Consider the following 22409-nt stretch of genomic DNA (forward strand, 5'->3'; position numbering starts at 1 on the left):
TCTTCAGATGTAGAGTCTAGATGGCGCCAGGCCTGGTGGTTTGCATGTTATCTTCAGTGCAATGCCAAACAGAGATTCGACCTCTCAGACTGTCTTTGTACAAGATCACCCTTGGGAAGAAACGTCCACCGGAAGTGACGTGGGCTGAGGAAAAGGGGGACTTGGGCGGTGGAGGGCTTGCCCGTGGAACCCTACAGCAGTGCAGGCTGACAGTAAGAAGCGGGTCCCAACATCTCGAAGCTTGCAGCACCCTGTTCAGTGCCCTCACCGTCTTGAGCTAAGACATCCAAATGGGCAGGGCACCTGAGGACCTCCCTGCAGCCAGCTCCGTGCTGTCCCAACAAAGGGACCAGAGGAACAGCTGGACCTACAAGGCTTGTCTGCAGCTGTGTGGCCACTGGGTGCCAGAGCGATTCCATGAAAGCTGTGTTGCTTCTTGCTCTGGGGCACTCCTGCCCATCCACACCACTGGCCTGGACACAGCACGAAGGACACAGCTAGCAGCGGCTGGCAAGCCATCAGCAGAACTCAGGTCCCTGACCTCCTGTAGCCTCCCAACCTGAGTACCCTGTCACCCCAGAGTTTACAAGTCAACATTCTACATGGAGGCCAGTCTTCTGTCCTGACTGCATCTTCCGTCTGATCCAAGAGCTGTGTCCCAGGGCCCTTCAAGGACCGAGAGACATCAGGCGGGAAAGGCCCTCCCACCCAGAGTCTGAAAACAGAACACAGTCCATCTTTGTTAAGTGTGTGGGGATAACATGGGTCCGGAGTGAAATGTTACTTTCAGCACCGAGGAGGGTTTTCTCCAACAGAAAAGGATATAAAATGAAACAAAGCGCTCAACTATGTGCATCCTTCACCCCTGAAATTCTGGAAAGAAACCAGGTTCTCAGACAGCTCCAGGCTCAGGTCCAGGCAAACTGCCTGCTGAGGAACTGGTTACTAGTTCAATGGTAGTTCACGCCCAACCAGATCCGCAGCCGGCAAGCCAGGAGATGGATGGGGTCAGGTCGCAGGGAGAGACTATTAACCCGGACACGGAGCTCTTCCGAAGCCAGGGTGGGGAGGGATGGGGGTCTTTAGGACACAGCTTTTCTTAGGAAGCAGCTGAATGATGTGGAGGCAGGGCTGGGGTGGGGGATGAGATGTTTCCAAGTGAGAACTGGCAAGGACTTACTCCCGAAACCAAGGAGATAACGCCTATCACAGCAGCACAAGGTCGCTGGCAAGTCGAGCTCGCCTTTTTACAAACTTGCCGAGCTAGAAGGCTACTGCAGGTCTGCCTCCTGATCTGGAGGGTGGTGAGAGAACTACCTTCCCTTCTGAGTTTGAAACAACTCTTGCCCTTGGGCTCAGCTTATCAGTACACTGTTTGATTTCCCTTATCTAAAAGACGTATATGATGACAATATTCCCTTTTCATGCCCCCCCGTATACTTCCAAAACGTACTGGAGATGGCTTCTGATAAAGGACTCATCTATAAGAGAACGGTTAAAGGTAAAAGTGTAAATGACAGGTAGTGGGAGGGGAGGATACATATAAGGAAGATGAAGATTAGGGACAGCTGCTGTTTCATGTTTTGCTTTGTGTTTCCTGGCATCCAAGGGGGAAAAAAAAAGAGAAATACAATGTATCAGATAGCAAACGTTACCTGATGGAGGGAAGCATACCGATTTATCAAGAGAGACTGCTTCTTCAGATGCAAACCATTCTATATAGAATGACTAAACAACAAAGTCCTACTGTGTAGCACAGGGAACTATATTCAATACCCATAATGGAAAAGAATATGAAAAAGAATGTATATATACGTATAACTGAATCACTTCGTTGTACAGCAGAAATTAACACAACATTGTAAAACAACTATACTTCAATAAAAGAATTTTAAAAGAGAGAGACACTGCTTATTTACCGGCCCCAAACTGAAAGGAATTTATTAGTAAGTCCTTAGGTAAGGAACAAATATAATCAGCTGAGAAGCATGTGCTTGTTTTTATAGCTAGGACACTGGTTTTGCATGTCTAATGTGGTTAGGAGACAGGGCTTGGAAGTTCAGAGAAGTGGAGGGTTGGCAGGTCCTGCAGGTCAGCCGGGACACTGACCTGACAGTGGACCTGGTCTGAGTAAAGTGAGATGGTGCTACACCAACCACTAACTGATAGAGGACAGATGCCCAGGGCGGCTGACATTTACCTTTAAGTGACCAATCATGAACTTGTGGGCTATGTGGTTCCACGTGGACTTCTTGTAAACAGAGAGGTGGCCGTAATCGTGTTGCAGCCATCCAGCTTGGGCCTGGGGAGAGAGGGCCACGGATGCTTTCCCAGCGTTGGCACCCAGGCACCAGGCCTCTGCCAGCTGGGGGAGTCAGGGGGCGGGGGCTTCGAGTGACAGGTGAGAGTGTCACGCCTCACCTGAGAGGTAGCAAGGATGAAGCCCGTAATGACGGTCGGGATCCAGCCGTTGCCAAAGTAAAAGATGGTGAACCAGGCGATGCTCTCCATGACGATGATGTGGGCCAGGTAGAGGAGGAAGAACAGGTGGTTGCTCTTGAACAGGTTCATGTCCTCAGCGGTCTTCCTCAGGGCCCGGAAGTCCTCAGTGATCTGGGACTGTTGAGCCAGAGCACCGGCAAGGAGTCAGCCTCCCAGCTGCTCCAGAGGGGACCAATCGACACACCTAAGCTCCACAGGAGCCCGGCCGCCGTTCACTGCAACAGCTGCCGTCACCGCCTACCTGCCTGAGCCTGGCACAGCCCTGGGACTATGTGTTGGTCCACAGCCAGTTCAGTGGCAGAGAAAGGACTTAACTCAAAAGCTTGCATTTTACACAGGAGCATTATTCAAAGTAGGCAAAAGGTGGAAACAACCCCAATTCCATTGATGGATGAATGACTAAACACAATGTGGTCTATACGTACACTGGAATATACAGCCTTCAAAAGGAAGAAAATTCTGACACATGCTACTCATGAACGAACCCTGAAGACATTAAGCTAAGTGAAATTAAGCCAGACACGAGAAGACAAATACATATGAGTCCTCTTATATGAGGTACCTAGACTAGGCAAATTCATCAATAGAAAGAATAGTGTTTACCAGGGGCTGGGGGGAGGGACAGATGGGTAGTTACTGTTTAATGGGGGCAGAATGTCAGTTTGGGGCGATGAAAGTTCTAGAGATGGGTGGCGGTGATGGCTGCATAACAGCGTGAATATGCTCAAAGCCACTTAACTGTGCGCTTAAAATTGGTTAAAATGGGGAATTCCCTGGTAGTCTAGTGCTTAGGATTCTGCGCTTTCACTGCGGAGGGCCTGGATTCAATCGCTGGCTGGAAAACTCAGATGCCCGCAAGCTGCGCAGTGTGGCCAAAATAAATTTTAAAAACAAGTTAAAATGGTAAATTTTATGTTGCATCTATTTTATAACAATTTTTTAAAATACAAGGCTTATAGCAAATGTTTTCTTTTCTTTAAAAAAAAAACATATTTATTTATTTATTTATTTATTTGTCTGCGTGCGGGATCTTCGCTGCGGCACGCGGCTTCTAGTTCCCTGACCAGGGATTGAACCCGGGCCCCCTGCATTGGGTGTGTGGAGTCTTAACCACTGCACCACCAGAGAAGTCTCACAACAATTTTTTTTTAAAAAAAGCTTATTTTTCCACTACCTGACATGCACCACTTGTTCCGGACACTCTACCAGGCAGGAGAGGGCTGGGTGGGCACTGGGCATGTGGGGTCAGGGAGATGGAGGCAGAGTCAAGGGTGGCTCTGGGGAAAGGAGGGCATCGCTGGGACAAAGAGGGAAGCTAGGAGGCAGGGGCAGGGCAGGAGGGGGAAGAACGGCCAGATACAAGGGCAGGGGGCTGGGCAAGAGGGAAAGACCCTGTGCCCAGCCTGGCACCGCTGAAGCCCCAGAGGTGGAGAGGCTGGGAATGAATTCCTCCAAGGTGAGGGCCAGCCCAGGCTGGCAGCAGGAGGGGGGCTCACCAGGGCCATCGGGGGCTCTGAGTCCTCCCTGACCCTAGGTGATGAGCAGTGGCTCCCCCTGGACTGGCATAAAGGCTCCTTTGCCCCACGCCCTGCACTCTCCTTCCTGGGGCGAGACCCCCTCCCCCCACAAACCCTCCCCTTCTTCCTTGTGAGGCCCCACTCACATTCTTGCTGTGGTCCTGGCTGGGCTCCTCAGGGGCCAGCTCGCCAATCAGCAGGGGCTTCATGAACTTGCGCACGAAATCAAGGTTGCGATGGAAGGCCAGGAAGACATCCTGGGGAGCAGGGGACAGGTGGTGAGTGGGAGACCCCGACCTCGGCCAGTGCCTCCGCCCCAGGTAAGACAGGGCTGGTCAGCAGAAGCTCTGTCCCACTAGGACACCAGGACACCGAACGGGGCTGCAACCACCCGACCCCAAATGCTCTCTCAGCCTCGTTCCGGCAGGTCCCTAAGTGCCCAATTCCAGTGGAGGTGTCCCTTCGGGCTCTGCCCTGATGAGGGGCCGCTGAACTCGCCATGGGTGTTTACAAAACCACAGAGACGTGCGGCCTGCCGCTGGGCGAGTCACGAAAACGCGCCCCTGCAGGGCTACATGGCGCGGGCACTGGGTGGGGCACAGGCGGGAACCCGATTCTCCTCCAGCTGCTCCTGCTGCGTGGGCTGCCCGGTTTCTGGCGAACTGCACCACCCACCACGTGGTGCACACGCCTATCAACAGAAAGAACAAGTCTGGAGCCTACCGCAAGCATGCAAAATGTGCTTAGATCATGTTAAACCAGAAACAAATGCAGAATTCTGTAAAACACATTTCTGGAGGGGTGGGGGGAGCTTTTTCATATTTTGAAAAGGTATGAAAATAATTGTGTAGATTATGAAAACTTTTTTATGTAGAACTCTCAACTGTTATGTGTTAAGGTGGTGGCATTATGCCTTGCTTTGTCTTAGTTTTTCCAAACTTTCTCTAGCATTGATGTATTGCTTTTAAAAAAATTTAAAAATTAAGATTGTGCCTTTTAATCTTTTTTTTTCCAATTATAAAGTAATGTGCATAGTTTTGGCAAATTTAGAAAATGTACAGAAGAATAAAGAGGAAAATAAATACCACCCAGAGAGTGACCACCATTGCTAATATTTCAGGATTTTGTTTTCCAGTTTTTTTTCTATACATGCTATGTAAATTAGATAAAACAAATACAGCAAGTCCATTAGAGATGTGCTGACCATAGACCGCCACCCCCCCCACCGCACGGGATACAATATGATATTGCAGTGATAAACAATGTTCACCTAGCATCAAACCAAGCTTCAAGGTGAAACTCACATAATATTGTACGTCAACTATATTTCAATTAAAAAAAGTTTTTTTAAAAACAAGTCTTGAAACTTAGCTAGGAGAGAGGAACAAGTTGCATGATACCATGAGAAACAAGCAGAAAAATCAATGTGGTGGGGAAAAAAAAAGTGAGGGTGCACGTGTGTGTGTGTGTTGGGGGAGGGGTCCTAGATTAAAAGAGACAGAAAAAGATATAACAAAGGTTATAAAAACTGCAATGTTTGATTTGAAAGGCTCCCATTGGAGGACGGGGAACCCAGCAGTTATCCAAGACATTTTGGTGTTGAATGAGAGATTTTGGATATGGACAGGATATCTGATCATATTAAAGAATCACTATTGGGACTTCCCTGGTGGTGCAGTGGTTAAGAATCCGCCTGCCAATGCAGGGGACACGGTTCGAGCCCTGATCCAGGAAGACCCCATATGCCACGCAGCAACTAAGCCCGTGCGCCACAACTACTGAGCCTGTGCTCTAGAGCCTGCAAGCCACAACTGCCGAAGCCCACACGCCTACAGCCCGTGCTCTGCATCAAGAGAAGCCACCGCAATGAGAAGCCCGTACACCGCAATGAAGAGTAGCCCCCGCTCGCCGCAACTGGAGAAAGCCTGCGCGCAGCAACGAAGACCCAACGCAGCCAAAAATAAATAAATAAATAAAATTAAAAAATAAATAAATAAGTTAAAAAAAAGAATCACTATTAATTTTCTTAAATGTAACTAAGGTATTGTGGTTATGTTAGAGAATGTCCCTATTCTTAGGAGAAGATGGTGAAGTGGCATAATGATGCAATTTATTTTCATATGATTTGGTAAGACAATGCACATATGCATAAAGAGGAATATAAATGTGGCAAAATGTTGGGATTAGTGAATCTTGGTTGAGGATATACAGGTGTTCAATTCTTTCAACATTTCTGTATGTTTGGAAATTTTCAAAATTTTTTTAAAAAGAGGAAGGAATGAGGAAGATGCTGACAACTCAAAAATGTGCTCAGGGCTTCCCTGGTGGCGCAGTGGTTAAGAATCCACCTGTCAATGCAGGGGACACGGGAAGATCCCACATGGCACGGAGCAACTAAGCCCATGAGCCACAACTACTGAAACCCACATGCCTAGAGCCTGTGCTCTGCAACGAGAAGCCACCGCAATGAGAAGCCCACGCACCGCAACAAAGAATAGGCCCCGCTTGCCGCAACTAGAGAAAGCCCGTGGGCAGTAACGAAGACCCAATGCAGCCAAAAATAAAATAAAGTAAATAAATTTATTTAAAAAAATGTGCTCAGCCTCCCCCTGCCCCCACCCCACCCCACCCCCCTGCCAAAGTATCTCACAAAATGGTAATTGCCAGTCTTCTCCCATTCCCTGGCATCAAGCCCTTTTGCCTGGTCTTTGTTCTATTTGTGTCTAGAACAGACTTACAAAGCAACGCTTTGTGCAGAGGAAAACTGGGCCCAGAGCCTTTTAAAAACGTCTGCGCCCCCCTTACTGAACAGAAAGGGATGGTAGCAGAGGATCAGAGCAAGTGTATCTTCAGAGGAGAGATGGGCTGCTATGCCAGGGGCCCTGAGCGGGCAGCAAGGAGCCTGGGGTCCACTCTGGGCCAGCTGCCACCCCCCGCCCCATCTCCTGTGCAAGGGAGGACCCTCCCAGCTCCAGTGTTCAAAGGTCCTGGGAAAGGGCCTACCAGGAGCTTCCAAAGCCAAGGCCCAGGCATTGGTGGTATGGCAGTGAGCACAGCTGCCTTCCAAAGTCAGAGCCGAAAAAGGCCCTTTCCTTGGTCCACCTAACATGACACCACCGCTCTTGAGAAACAAAGGGGACGTTCTTGGTAAGACAGTTTCCTGAGGAACAACGGTTGATAATAAATAACGAAACAATCTCTACTCTTCACTGGGAGACAGACAGCCTGCAAGTGCATCACCTCTCCTCCAGCGCCCGCTGCCACCCACCAGGTCCAGGTCACTCCTCCAAGCCTCTGCCTGGGGTGAGGAACCTGGTGGAGAAGACTCCTGTCCTGACTGAGGCCACCCCTGGGTCAGTTCCAGAAGGCTCTTGGGTGGCCTCATCTCCCTGAGGCCAAGGGAGAGGAAGGGCCACGTGCCAGGTGGGGAGCCAGGAAAGTTGTCTGTTACCTCCCTGATGTCTCAAAGCCCCACTTTACAGATGAAGGCACTGGAGCCCAGGAAGCTGACACCCAAGTGACAGAGTCAGGGTCAAATCCAGGTTCATCTGATCCAGGGACCACAACCCCACAGGCCTCACGCAGGTTTAGAAAGCCGAGCGCTATTCAATGATCTCATTGTCCATGGTAGATACAGCAGCTTTCCGAGCAGACCTGGTGGAAACCACGCTTGAACCCACCAAGCTGGTTTCTACACCGGGGCCTCTGGCTCTTCCTTCTGCTTGGAGCCTTGCTCCCTCAGCGTCCCGGGGCTGGCTCGTCCCAACCTACCACCCTATCTGAAAGAGCCACCCTCCAGCCTCACGCCTTCTGGGACATCACCCTGTTTTAACAGTTATCAAAACCACAAGCTATATTACATGCTCACTTCTTTATTGCCTGTTTCCCCAACTAGAATATAAGCTCCACTAAAAGGCCAAGCCTGTCTCATTTGTTGTAATAACCCCAGTGCCAACAACGATGCCTAAGAGAGGCTCACAGCACCCCACAGCTGTGCACCCTCTCAGCCCAGGAAATTTTCCACTCTTCGGTCATTTTGCACAACCCGGCTTGTGCTTCTGGAACAACTTCACCTTCTCAGTGGCTGAGATTACACAGGTCAGCCACTGAGCCATGGGCTTTGTGTACATAACCCACGAATCTTTACCAAACTCTGTGAGGCAGGTCCTATTTTAGAGGTGAGAAAGGAGGCTGATGGAGGTGAAACGACCTGCCCACGGGTCACACTCCAGGTGCGCCTAACTCTAGACTTTTCTGCTGTTCATACAAAGGCCTCGATCAAAATGAGCTTCCTCCTCCTGAGAGCTGACCACTTTTTGTGTCTCCCCCTTGCAAGTGTCACAGATGTGCCTCACAAACTTGCAGCGGGTTCCCAAAAGTTAAAGCGTCTGGCTGGCACAAGGCAGGACAAGGGGCAAGGCAGGACACGGCCAATCCAAACGTTGACTTTGGAACAAGAATTGGAAGTAGGCTCTATCCTCATCCGACAGGGAGATTGGAGGCAAAGACATTCCAGGAAGAAGGCCGGGGACACAAGTAAAGGGGAGGGAGTGGCCAACAGTTCCAGCGGGGGCAGATGCACCCCCAGGAGGGTAGGTGTGCATGTTGGCTGCTGGGGAGGTCAGGCTGAGGATGGCGGGACAGAACACCCACATTCTCAAATGCAAGACCTTCACCAGTTCCTGCTTCTGCCATCGCCGGCTCCCATGCCAGCCTCTTCTGCATGAAGACATCCTCCCTGCCTGGTTCCCAGGTGCTCAACAGAACTCACAGCTCCTCCTGCACTGAGCATCAGGCGTCACGTCTTGTTTCTGGCTGTGTCCACCTTCTCTGCAGAGCAAGGCGAATCTCTAATCCAGCTTCCCACATCTGGGCACACGGCCAGGGACTGGGGAAGCGCAGGAGAAGCAAACTCAGGGCAGACAATGCTGCCGGCAGCAGCCCTGGGAACCAAGACTGTGGAGCACGGGGTTAGAGAGGGAGAAGCAGAGGAGGGACCCTACGCTCTCAGCTGAAAACAGGGATGCTAACTTCCTTTCCATGGTGGAGAGATGTGGGCAGGATGTCCCCTCCAAGGGAAAGAAGCGATGGCGGGGGGTGGGGGTGGGGGTGGGCGGGGTAGTGCTCTGTGGCCAAAGGGCCCTTGGCGAGAGCGTCCCTGCTGATGCCAGGCACAGGCAGCCTGGGCATGAAGGGATCACAGCAAGGAAACACACCTCGATAAGCTGCCGAAGATACCAGGGATGCTGGGGCTCGGTACAGGGTCTTCTGGAGGCTGCAGGTAGCAGGAAGTCGACTGCTCCTACCAAGATCTAGCTGAGGGGCTGGGGCTGCCCTCCAGGCACAACCACAGGAGGCATTTCAGGTAAATGCCTTTTACCTTTGGCAAAAAGGAGGTCACCAATGTTCCTCTGCTTCACGCTTGTTCTTTTCCCGTTTACTGAACCCCCTACTGTATGTGCTGGGAACACGCACACGTGCTCAGGAGGCTAAGGGTTCCACAGTAATGTCCGCTCACACCTGCAGTGTTCTGAAGTTTAAAGAATGATCTCATCTACAGCCAATTTGAGCCTGATAATAACCTTCCCATTTCCTAGACCTGGAAAGCGAAGTTCAGGGTTAAGTGCCTTGCCTAGAATTCCTAAAGCTGGGACTCGAACCCAGGTCCTCTGCCTCTCAATACCTCGACCCTTTTGCCCTAAGGAGGCCAGAGATTCATTCCATTTTCAACCTGTTGCCTTTTCCCAAGAAGGGCATAGGAGCAAGTTAAAAGATGGAATGAATCCTGATCTCTTCTCGCCCTCCCTGGGTTCCAAGAGGCGACCGATGCAGACAGGGCAAAAAAAAGTCACCGAGACGAGGGGGGCAGAGGTGGGGAAGCTGGTGCCTACAGGCAGAGGGTCCACATTCAAGTCCCAGTTTGAAAGGAGAGAAGCAAATCCAGCAGATGCGCTCACTATCTGTGAGTTATTCAGCTTTGTGCCCAGGGCCGGCTCGGAACCACAGAGACACTGGAATAAATGTGTGATGAGTCTTTGTTAGAGATGAAAAGTTCGGGGGAACTTTTATAACTTTTCTAACTCTGTATATAACAGAATCACTTTGCTATACACTTGAAACTAACACAACATTGTAAATTAACTACACTTCAATTGAAAAACAGAAGAAAAAGTTCTGCAGTGGTGGGACTCTGCCCTGAAAGAGGAGAGACACCCCTGGGACCCAGGCGAGGCTCCCTTTGCCCACAGCAAGGCAAAGACCAGGGAAGTGCCGGAGGGCCAGAGGGGAAGAAACCCCAGGTGTAAATAGGAAGGAAGGAGAGAGGAGGAGGGAAGGGGAGGGGTCTGGGAGGTCTCTGTGTTGGTAGATCCTGAGTTGAGGTCTGAGTGCTGCGGAGACAGCAAGGTGTTTAAACCCAAGGGAGCTACTCCCTACAGGGCTGATCGAAGCACTAAATGAGGTGATCCGTACCAACGTGCTTTGTGAGCTGTAAAAATTTAGTTTCATTGTTTATTCTTGCAGGGAGAAGGACCACATGACAATTGGCCTTACCCTTCACTAAGCCATCCTTCTGGGGAGGAGGCCGTCCTGACTTCTGAGGTCTTCTCTTCTTCAGTAACAGGAAAATCCCCTATTGAGGCCCCAGATTATCTGGCTTCCTTGACTGTCGGCCTCTGGTGAGGATACTACTGCATTGAGATTGGCTCATAACAGTGCATTCAAGCGCTCCCTGGAATCTGACCTCTACCTGCTGATCAGTCCTTCCCAAACTTCACATGACCATAAATACTCACTCCCCCAGATCTGAAGAAGCCCATGCCCCAAGGGCAAAGCCACCTGCTCAACAGCCCAAAAATAAAGAGACAGTCTCTCCATTCCTAGCCTGTTCCTGCCCCTCTCAAGTCCCCTGCCCAGAGACCCCAGACTTCCTGTGGCCTTTTTCCAACCTGGTCCCAGAAAATAGAGAAAGAGGAAGAGGGGGAGAGAGAGAGAGAGAGAGAGAGAGAGAGAGAGAAAATATCCAGTTGCTCAGTCCACCATTATTCAACCAGATTAGTGCATTTCATGCCCCCAAAATTTTATCTCGTAAGGCAGTAAGCTCTGGGCATAGCGATTGTCTTTATATCTTGCTACACCAAATAGAGCTGGCATGGATTTTAAAAATTTTCCTCCAAATTCCTCTTTGTTTACTTTACATTCTAGCTGTTACATAATCCTCACCCTTATTACGCTCGCTCGCTCGCTCGCTCACTTATCTGATAATGTAATACGGAAGAATCTTTTGCATTCTATTGCAAGTTAATCACTAAAGGGATGTTGCCTATAAGCTTAAATTATACATAATGGCCCATCTCTGGGAACCCTGCTTCTCAGGTAATGAACATTCAGCTAAAATACCTTTGTTTAGCTCACAGGAAATATCCTGACCAGGCCCACCTATGAATGACTACAGGAGGAAGAAATTAACACATACATCCCCTCCAGAGGCTGACGGGAGCCAGGAAATGTTTGACTTTACTCCCTCCCCTTTTAGTATAAAAGGAGCCTGAATTCTAACTCAGGCAAGATGGGTCTTTGGGCACGAGCTCGCCATCTTCTCAGTTTGCTGGCTTTCCAAATAAAGTCGTTATTTCTTGCCCCAGCAACTCGTTTCTCAATTATTGGCCTGTCGTGCCATGAGCAATATGAGCTTAGACTCGGTAACAATAAAACTCCATTGCATTTATCTAGCGCTTACAGTTTATGAAATGCCTTGCCGCAAAAGAAAATATATTTATTTAACACTGCAGAATAAACAGACCGATCCTTTGGATTTGACTTTTCCTTTTAGGAACCATTTTGGTGAAGGCTCAACCAGGACAGGAACCTTCAGAATTCACCTATGAAAGATCCCCAACCAGGAGTCAGGTCTTTACTTGGGAATCACTCTTACCCCACCTCCTCACAGGGCTGTGGGAAGGTCCCAGTGAGATAATATACTGATGGTGCTTGAAAATCTTATACCCACCTAAGTTACAATCGGTATCACAGCCCCAAGGGCTCAAGGCAAGTTCACAAGCAGGTGAAACGGGATCGGGCCAAAAGCTGTAGGCGCTATTGCTGACCCTCTGCTCGCGAAAGCAGCGAGCCAAGCAACAGCTTACATTATAGCTGCCTGATCTGCCCCCAACACTTGACTCTGTCTGTCCCAATTAGATAGAAGAGGCAGGGAGATCTAGAGTTCCACCAACTGATGGCCCCATACAGCTTGCACAGCAAAAGCCCAAACAGGTCAGCATGCCAGACCTCCAGGTGGAATGAGCTATGTCAAGCTGATCTCTCCCTAGTCACCTTTCCCAAATTCTCCATGCCAGCAGATCTGCTCTGCTTCCAGCTCACTGCCACAAAGAGTGGCCCCTTCCTTCCCTCCCGGCCTCTGTTCTTCGAGTCCATGGGGTGGGGGTGGGGGCAGCAGATCCAGCTGCACCCGAAGAATAAGCAAGGATTTGGGGCTGGGGGGTAGGGGGCGTGGTGGGGTGCTGTGTCATCGCAGAGCTGCAGGTTTGGTGCGCAAAGGTGAAGGTAAGATGGACAGCCCCGGCTTCGGGAAGATCCCAGAGTCCCACTACCTTTCCGAGGGCAAGATGAGGGAGGGCATTCCTGGCCGGATTTGGGAACAGAGGACCATTGAGTTGAAGTCCCAGAGTAACCTCGAATGCAGCTGGACCTGTTGCCAAGCTAGCCTAGTGCTGCTAAATCGTCCCGTCTCAAGGCCCCTCTCCACCTGGGCTTTGCAAACTCCAGCCATTTTTCTTTCCACCAATTCCCACCTGGGGCCCCCAAGAAGGCCGGCCCTTGCCGGGGGGCGGGGGCGGGGGCGAGGGGAGGAGGTCCTGGCAGTCTCTGAGAGCGTGGGAACAGGAGCTACCAGGCGGTGTCTCCGCGGCAGCCATTGCGGACCTTCTGAGACTGGAATTCCAGCAGGAGCGAGCCCTGGCCGGGGACGAGCTTTCCTTCCCCGCCCCCTAGTGTGGCTGGCGAGTGGGGGACGCGCGCGGAGTCCCACACCTGGCTCCTCTCCCGCTCCTCTCCGCGGGGCCCAGGGGCGGCCATCTTCCACGCTGGGGGCGTCAAGGCTCCAGGGCCCCGGCGCCCTCTCTGGGGGGTCCCAGGCTCCGGCTGAACTCTGAGGAAGGAACGGACGCAAGGATCCCAGTGCGCGCGGTAGATCCCGCATGGTTCTCCACCGCTCGAATCTGCCTCTTGGGCTCCAAAATCCGACCCCCACAGCACGTTGGCCCAGCTGTCCCAGAGGACGAGGATTCGGGGCGGGGGATGAGCGCAGTAGACTCTTTCCTTCCCTCCAGGACGCCCCAAGCTCCACTCAGCGCTGGAGGTCTTGTTTGGCGCCCTGGGACCCATGACTCCTGACTCCCTCCTGAAGCAGAGAAAGGTGGCGGGAGAGGCCCCAGACCCTTACCGTAGCATCTTCCCCTGCGTAGTGCCCGATGACCCGGTGGCCCCCCGGGTGCCGCTGTGACCATTCGGTGATGTTGTAGACCTTGCGGTCGATGACGAGCCACTGGTCCGTGCGCAGGCTGTGCTTCTGAATCTCCTCCCAGTGGAAGGTAGGCATCGGCGCCTCGCGCTCGGTGGCCCCCTCGCCCTGGTTCCCCCCCTTCCCCATGCTGCCTGCCGACAGGGTTGCCCCGTGCACTGCGGTGTGTGCGGCCCGGGCCCTCCTCGCTTTCGGCTTTTGTCTTCTCCTACTCCTCCCCCCACCGCGCCCCCTCCCCCAGCCGCCTCGCCTTCGCTCCGGAGTATCCTTGCCTTCCCTCCAGGCTTCCCAGTGCCCCCAAGCGGTCCCCTCCCTCCGCCCCTCCCTCCGCCCGCCAGCCCGCAGTGGACTTTTGCCTCCTGTAAAAACTCCTCGGTAGCTCAGGGCCTCGAAGCCTCCTCTGCCCGCCCCGCTGGCTCCCCCCGTCCGGGGCTTCGCATCCTCCCGCGTTCCCCTCCGCCTGGGTTTCCACAGTGATCAGCAGAGCGCCTGCACCAATCCGGGCGCGTCGCCCCGCCTGCCATTGGCCCAGGAGGATCTTTCGAAGGCCAGCGGGCTGGAACGGCGGTCCCCGGCTCCCCCGCCTGCCCCCCAACGCGGAGTCGAGAGGGGCCTGGAGGTCGGTTACGTGTCCGAACTCCTCCCTCCCCCGCTCGAGCTGGGGGGTTGTGGGGGGGGTACCCAAGGATATCCCAGGGTAGCTTGGCGGGCGAGCTGGGGCGGCGGCCGAGTTCCGCGCTTTCCGGGCGCTTACGCGCACGCCCACGGCCCGCGCTCCCGGGTTTGCACCTGATGCCGGCACGTAGAGGACCCAGGCGCTCCGCGCGCTCTGTGGTGGGGACCGGCCCAGGGCCCGGCTGGCGGGCGCAGGCGGCGCCGAGCCGCCGGGCTGGCGAGTTCCACTCTGGGACTGGCCTGGTTAGGTGACGCCCGCCCCTAACCCGCTGGAATCCGGACTCCAGTATATCCACATTGTCCGTGCTATCCACATTGGCGCCCTCCTGCAGCCTCCCTGGGGGAAGAAGCCGGCCTCCGGCTGGCCCAGGGCCTGTAATCAGTTGATCTTAGAAAAGAATTGTGGAATCTCTGATGTGCTTTCCTGTGTTAGGAGCCATGTTGGAGGGAAGGCGGGGGATGGGAGTGGGGACTCCAGGACTTGGTTCTTGCCCTGAACTCAGGAATCTCACAGCCAATTTGGGAGAGGTACCATGGAAACAATACAGGACCTCATAGGATTAATTGTTCAGTGATGTTATAAATAACAGGAAATAAAGATGGGGGTATCAAAAGTGTTGTGGTCCGTGCGCGGGCTGGAAGAAGAATTTCAAGACACGAAGTATTTTAGAAAAGAGTGAGTTTATTGAGAAAAAGAGCAGAGTTAGCGGCGCTGCAGATACAGCGGCGACTTCCTGATAGACCGGGGAGAGCCTGCCCCCTTTGTGGGCTAGTAGCCAACTTTTATAGCCTCAAGACAAAGAAAATTCCTGCTGGCAGGATGGCATTAGGTGATTGGTCAGGATGCTACAAGGTTGCTACATGGTGATTATTTTGCCTAATATGGAATGGGGGAGGGGGGCTGTCTGGTTTAGATTAGGAGCGCCCATGGCAACAGTTGCTATGGGGGCTTGGTTAATTCCTCAGTTTTTGTCCTGTGTCCTCGATGTAGGGTGTCCTCGATGTAGGGCTCCACACTTCCCAGGGAAGAAGAATGGGATGGAAGCCTTACTGGTTGCATGGGACAAAACGCAAATTGGCTCAGAAAAAAGGAGGAGTTTGTTGCTTCACTAAACTCAAGGAGGGACTTCCCTGGTGGCGCAGTGGTTAAGAATCCACCTGCCAATGCAGGGGACACGGGTTCGAGCCCTGGTCCGGGAGGATCCCACATGTGGCGCAGCAACTAAGCCCATGCACCACAACTACCGAGCCTGCACTCTAGAGCCCACTTGCCACAACTACTGAAGCCTGCGTGCCTAGAGCCCGTGCTCCGCAACAAGAGAAGACACCACAATGAGAAGCCCGTGCACTGCAACAAAGAGTAGCCCCCACTCACCACAACTAGAGAAAGCCCACACGTAGCAACGAAGACCCAACGCAGCCAAAAATAAAAATAAATAAATAAATAAATTTATTTTTAAAATAAATCAATAAATTCAAGGAAAGGTGGGACAATCTGCCAGGTCTCTCCCTCCTCTGTCCCTCCTTGATGTCACTTCTTTCTCTCTCCTTGCAAACGAGGGTCTGGTGGAGAGACAGCTGAAAACTATTGAGTCTCAGGTCTTACGGCTGGCTTGCTGCGTTGGAAGGTAGGTCTACTAATCTCTCGAGGTATAAACTTAGACACAGAAGGAAGAACTCTGACTGGCACGCCCTTCTTTTTTTTTTTTTTTTTTTTTTTTTGCGGTACGTGGGCCTCTCACTGTTGTGGCCTCTCCCGTTGCGGAGCACAGGCTCCGGACGCACAGGCTCAGCGGCCATGGCTCACGGGCCCAGCCGCTCTGCGGCATGTGGGATCTTCCCGGACCGGGGCACGAACCCGTGTCCCCTGCATCGGCAGGCGGACTCTCAACCACTGCACCACCAGGGAAGCCCAGCACGCCCTTCTTGGATCAAGTACCCACGCCTGGATGAGTCAACTATGGACTGGAGATTAATCTCAAAGAGTCCACATGTTGGAGTGGGGAAAGTGTTAAGGTATGAACACAGGTTGGAGAAGAATTTCCAGACATAAAGCAAAATGTAAAGAAGATAGAATTTATTAGAGGAAAGGATCGCTGCCGGAACAGTGGCCCGAATTCCTAGTAGTCTGGGAGAGTCGAGCCTGCACATGTGTTATTGATCAGTTTTTATAGCCAGAAAACAAAGGAATGGTCCAAGGTGAAAATTTCATTTACTGGTTGATCGAGGCACATATACCTTCCTTCTGTACAGTGGGAGTAGGACAGGGCATATGCCTTTCCTTATTTGGGACAGGTCCCATTGCCCAGGTGGGCGTCACCCAGGTGGGCTCAGGGATTTCAAAACCATCTCAACATGGTGGGGAGGGTGATTAAGGGTCCAGTAGGTATACCTCTGAAACTTTTTCAGGCAGGGTCATCCTTTGTCCTTGAAGCACCATTGTCCTTGGAGCACCACACTCCCCCTTCTCTTTATGTGTAGGGCCAATTCCTTGGCCTTATTGAATACCCTACTCATAACTACCTAACTGCCTAATTCCCTCTCAGGCATTCAGGAAGCCCTTTTGTGAGGAGAAGGGGCGATGAACTCTCTCTGGCCGCTTCCTGCTGAGTGAGGGGGTCGTGGGGCCCTGGGATCCCTTGCCTGCTCTCTGTCGGGGTGCATCTAGGGAGGAGTGTGGGCCCCATGGAAAGAGATGGTGGCTTGTTCAAGGGGTGTATGAGTGTTGACTGTCCAGTATTCTTTTTTTCTTTTTAATAAATTTATTTATTTATTTTTGGCTGCTTGGGTCTTCATTGCTGTGTGCGGGCTTCTCATTGCGGTGGCTTCTCTTGTTGCAGAGCATGGGCTCTAGGCACGCGGGCTTCAGTAGTTGTGGCACGTGGGCCCAGTAGTTGTGGCTTGCGGGCTCTAGAGCACGGCCTCAGTAGTTGTGGTGCACGGGCTTAGTTGCTCCATGGCATGTGGGATCTTCCCTGACCAGGGATTGAACCCGAGTCCCCTGCATTGGCAGGTAGATTCTTAACCACTGGGCCACCAGGAAAGCCCTGTCTGGTATTCTTGTTGCATCACCATTTGGAGGTTTATTTGTTGTATTCTGGAAGAGACAAACTTAACAAGAAGGTTAAAAATACATGGCCCGAAGACTAGGCTGGACCTTGCCCGGATGGTTGACCAAAGAACAGCAATCCTCCTTTAATGTTGCACAAGTCCCTCCCTGATGAGCCTTTAGGAGGTCCAGAGCTCTTCTATTTTGTAAAACTACTGCAGAGAAATTATTTGTCTTGTAGCATGTTGAGTTGAGCTGCGAGGTTTGCAGTCTGTTGTGTAAGTTCAAGAGAGAGCTGTAGGGCAATGAAAATAGAGTTTAAGAGTCCGGCTGAGCCTGTTCCCATCCCTGTTAGGAGGATCAAGGAACAGCAAGTGGGACCAGAGAAGGAGGTTGGGGCTGAATAAGTAGCCACTGTGTCACTTTGAAAGGTTATAGTAGCCCCTGCCACATCCAGGGTTACCTGGGGCTCCTCCGGTCTTCTGGGAAACATAGGGGCCTGTAGATTTAGACTTGGGCACCTTCAGTCATCCGCATCCAGGAGTCCCAGATCTTGAGCATAATCCCGTTCTCACTCCTGGTAGTCAACTACCACCAACAGGGGCCCTTGGCCTTGACCTCAGCCGGGGGGCTGGGACCCAAAATACCCCAGGTGTTGGGTGGTTGTAGTGTTGGCCTACCAGCTTGAGGGTGGCAGGGACAACTCCTCTTCCAGTGGCCCTTTTGATGACAGGGCACGGGGTGTCGGGTGGTGGGGTGTGGCTCTTCTTCACTGTGCGCCCCTGCTGACTGCACTGGTAGCAGGTCAGCTGTGGTTTCTGCGACGGGAGATGGGCTGCCACGAGTCCTTGCTGTGGGAGGGACTGAGTAATGGCAAGAGCCGTATGTTGAACATGTCGTGTTAATGTTTCCTCCTCTCTTTCTCTTCTATTCCTAGAAGCCTCCTCCCTGTTCTTTTTTTTTTTTTTTTTTTTTTGCGGTGCGCGGGCCTCTCACTGTTGTGGCCTCTCCCGCTGCCGAGCACAGGCTCCGGATGCGCAGGCTCAGCGGCCATGGCTCACGGGCCCAGCCGCTCCGCGGCATGTGGGATCTTCCCAGACCGGGGCACGAACCCGCGTCCCCCACATCAGCAGGCGGACTCCCAACCACTGCGCCACCAGGGAAGCCCTTCCTCCCTATTCTTGAAGACCTTAAAGCCCTGTCAATAGGACAGAAAATGGGGTCTATGGCCCTTGCTCTGGTTTCCATAATTTCTGTCTTATGCATGGCGATGCCTGGCTTATAAAGTGAACTGCAATATAGCCTGAACTTCAGGAGTCTCAGGGTCTAGGTTGGTGTATTTCCTCATAGCCTCTACCAATCAGGCCTGAAAAAGGGCCACATTCTCCAAGGGTTCCTGGGTAACTTCTCTGAGTTTCTTATAATTGTCCTGTTTGATGACTGGCTTTTTAATACCTTCTGGTAGATATGTAGTCATGAAGTTTCTCCTAGTGAGCCCTCCTGCTGGCCCATTTTCATTTGCCTGGTATCTCCATCCTGGGTCTGCCCGTGGGAATGTCTCTTTCCCCGCTTGGTTCTCATTAGGATCTCGGGCGTGTGCCTCACCTGCCCAGGCCTGAGTCAAGGCCCCGGTCCCGGCCTTGTTTTCGTGATGCAGCAGGTAGTTAGGACACAGGAATATCTGGCCAGGTTAAGTCAAAGGCTGTAGTTAGGGCCTGGAATTCCCTGATGAAGGTGGAGGGGTCCTGGCTAAGGGGCCCAGTTTCCCTTGAATATGAGAGATCAGACATGGGGAAGGGGAAATGAACCCTGATAGTACCTCGGTCTCCATTAGCGACCTCTCGTAGGGGAACCATGTTGGGACTCGATTCAGAGCGTTGGGCTGCTCATGACCTAGTGTGGGGTGGGGAGGGGAGGGAAGGTCTGCTTGCGGGTAGAGAGGTGGGGGTTGGGGAGCAGCAAGTTGGGGAAGAGGCTGGTGAGATGGGGAACAAGAAGGCTCATCCAAGGGCTTCCTTGGTGGCGCAGTGGTTGAGAGTCCGCCTGCTGATGCAGGGGACACGGGTTCGTGCCCTGGTCCGGGAAGATCCCACATGCCGCGGAGCGGCTGGGCCCGTGAGCCATGGCCGCTGAGTCTGCGTGTCCGGAGCCTGTGCTCCGCAACGGGAGAGGCCACAACAGTGAGAGGCCCGCATAACGCAAAAAAAAAAAAAGAAGGCTCATCCAAGATATGTGGTGTGGGGGAGATGGGGAGGGACGAGGTAGTGAAGCTGAAGGAGGAGGAGAGGGGAGAGGACGAGGCATTAAAGTGGCGTTGGAGAGAAACATGCGACAGAAGTCCCTCAGGTTCGGATTCTGACTGAGGGTCTTGAAGCCCTGATGTACAGAACCTTGGAATCCTTTCCCAGCCTCCGATAGCAGAGATCAAGCTGGAGGATGGCGACATAATTTCGTGTCCCATTAAGAGGCCATCATTCTTGGTCCCCCAGTTTGTGCTTGAGCCAAGCCGTGTTACAAAAGAATATGAGCCTCTTCCTTTTGAGATTGTCTGGGTCAAATTCCTTCCATTTCCTGAGAATACAACTAAGAGGTGAGTCTAAGGGGATAGACATGCCTGAACCTATACTTAGCCCCAATGCCGCAGAATGGGGGTACTGAGAATCATTGATGGGCAAAAAGGCCTCCCTCTTTGTCTCAGTGACATCTCCATGCAACTAAGGCATAAAAAGGCCCACCATCCCAAAAGTCCCGTCCGACCCTGGGAGGTGGCCAGAGCAGTGAGAAACCGTGTGGCCAGGGCACCAGTGTATAGAGAGGGGAATCCCTGCAAGCCAGCTGGGAATTGACTCACCATGAGAAGACTCTCAGAGATGGGAAGGAGCTCTTGGGACGATCTAGAGGCGGCGAGGTCCTTTGGAGTCAGTCGGAGCCGAGGAGAAAGAAGCAGAAGCAACAGAAAAGAGGACTGAGGAGTCTGCCTTCTAACCCTACCGAGGAGTTGGTGGCCAAGGGACTGCGGGCTTCGTGTTTTTCTTCATCCACGATGTGCCTCGCGTTGCTCAGAAGTTGTCTTGCTGGGGCCGACGCTCTAATAGCCTGGTCCGTTCCGTGACCCCCTTATCCTTTCACAGGAGTCTTCCAGTGGCTGGCACCCTAATAGCTTTTAAATGCCTGGCCCGTGCCCGCACCATACCAATAGGCCCAGTCCTCAGTCGGAAGGGAGATAGAGGGATCCTCACCTGTTCTGGGTGGCAGTTACTGGGGCGAAGTGAGCCCTGGAGCCTTTGGAACACACCAGGATGTGGCCCTGGCCAGAGTTCCTCCTTTGCTTCCACAGCAACTTGCCTGTTCACAGAGGGTCCCAAGGAATGAGGACAGGAGGTGGGGAAAGAAATCCCTGTACTGGCCACCAAATGTGGTCCGAACACGGGCTGGAAAAGAATTTCCAGACATAAGGCAGAATGTGAAGAAGATAGAATTTATTAAAGGGAATGGTCGCTGCCAGCACAGACGTCTTCTTCCTAGTAGTTTGGAAGAGTGGAGCCCGAACATGTGCTATGCATCAGTTTTTATAGCCAGCGAAACAAAGGAATGGTCCGAGGTAAAAATTTCGTTTACTGGGCTTCCCTGGTGGTGCAGTGGTTCAGAGTCCACCTGCCGATGCAGGGGACACGGGTTCGTGCCCCGGTCCGGGAAGGTCCCACATGCCGCGGAGCAGCTGGGCCCGTGAGCCATGGCCGCTAAGCCTGCGCGTCTGGAGCCTGTGCTCCGCAACGGGAGAGGCCACAACAGTGAGAGGCCCGCGTACCGCAAAAAAAAAAAAAAAAAATTTGGTTACTGATTGGTCGAGGCACATATACCTTCCTTCGTAAGGGTGGGAGTGGGACAGGCCATATGCCTTTCCTTATTTGGGACAGGTCCCTTTGCCCAGGTGGGCGTTGCCCAGGTGGGCTCAGGGATTTTGTAAGCAGAGCAACATTATGGGGAGGCCGATTAAGAGTCCAGTAGGGGGTGTAATGGTGAAAGTTTTTCAGACAGGGTTGTCCTTGTCCTTGAAGCACCAATGTCCTTGGAGCACCACAGAAAGGAGCCGTTTTCAGAGGAGGAGAATGTTGCTACCAGAAGAAAAGAGCATGCTAGGCAGAAAACCAGAATCTGAAGGCAGAAACAATGTGGGCTTTGGAGTCAAGACCGGCTTGGATATGTGTCCTGGTGCTGCAACTGCTATAGCTGGACTCTGACAGGTTATTCCGTCTTTCGAAACCTCAGATTTTTGCATCAATGATACCTACCCCATGGGGTTGTTTTAAGCATTAGCAATAATATGCTCAGCATATATATCAGGGACTTCGGCCCTGATGGTTATTGTTCACTGTTTGCTTAGGACCAGCACTTTGGACATTTCTGCCACACCAACCTACTTGTGCATCAAGCCTCAGAATATTAGGTTTGGAAGACATCATTTAGTCATTCCAAGTACTGGTCCACAAACTGGTTCCAGATAGCATAGAGTTTTCAGCACTTAGTGGAAAAAATAGAAAAATAAAGGAAAATGTAGAGTTTTTCATAAAACTTAGGGTATTCAATTAAAGTGACTGCCTTTTTAAAAACTATGTCCTAATTTTCTGTACTAAAATGTTTTTTAATAATGAAATGGTAACCGTAGATGGTGGAGTTTTGAAAATATGTTTATTTCACAAAATGAAAAGTGGACAACTCTACACTTATTTCCATATTTAATTTACTTCATGAAAAACTCAAAAGCATGAGAACCGCTGATCTCGCCCAACTCTTTATTTTCAAGCAGAAAATAAATCAAGCCCTGGAGTGTTCACATTACTTGCTCATATCCCAGATTTAGAAAGTGGGTACTTTCAGACACCACCTAGCATTTTGACTCAGGGTGGGATTACCTCTGACAGTGGGTTTTTGAATTTTAAGGTCTCTTTCATTAATTTTTTTAATACACTTCTTCTTTTTTTTTTTTAACAAAAACACCTTTATTTTTGTCTTCAAAGAACAAACTGTTCTTCTTTTTCCAACATAATCATGATTAATACACTTATTCTTTCGGGTGGTTTGTGGTTCACAGCAAAATTGAGTAGGAAGGTCAGAGAGTTCCTGTATG

General features: G+C 51.7%; 1 protein-coding gene across 1 annotated transcript in view; it reads right to left on the reverse strand.

Annotated features, from left to right (window-relative positions):
- FADS2 (fatty acid desaturase 2) overlaps window positions 1-13686 on the reverse strand; it is a gene marked incomplete at both ends in the record, with an annotated part of 33786 nt that extends 20100 nt beyond the window's left edge. Inside the window, 4 exons of the mRNA XM_079708806.1 lie at window positions 2201-2302; window positions 2422-2619; window positions 4166-4276; window positions 13480-13686. Of these exons, the coding sequence (XP_079564932.1) occupies window positions 2201-2302; window positions 2422-2619; window positions 4166-4276; window positions 13480-13686 (618 nt within the window). The remainder of the gene's footprint in view (window positions 1-2200; window positions 2303-2421; window positions 2620-4165; window positions 4277-13479) is intronic.
- Window positions 13687-22409: the final 8723 nt, after the last annotated feature.

Source organism: Hyperoodon ampullatus, assembly GCF_949752795.1.
Source record: "Hyperoodon ampullatus genome assembly, chromosome: 7".
NCBI classification, from domain to species: domain Eukaryota; kingdom Metazoa; phylum Chordata; class Mammalia; order Artiodactyla; family Ziphiidae; genus Hyperoodon; species Hyperoodon ampullatus.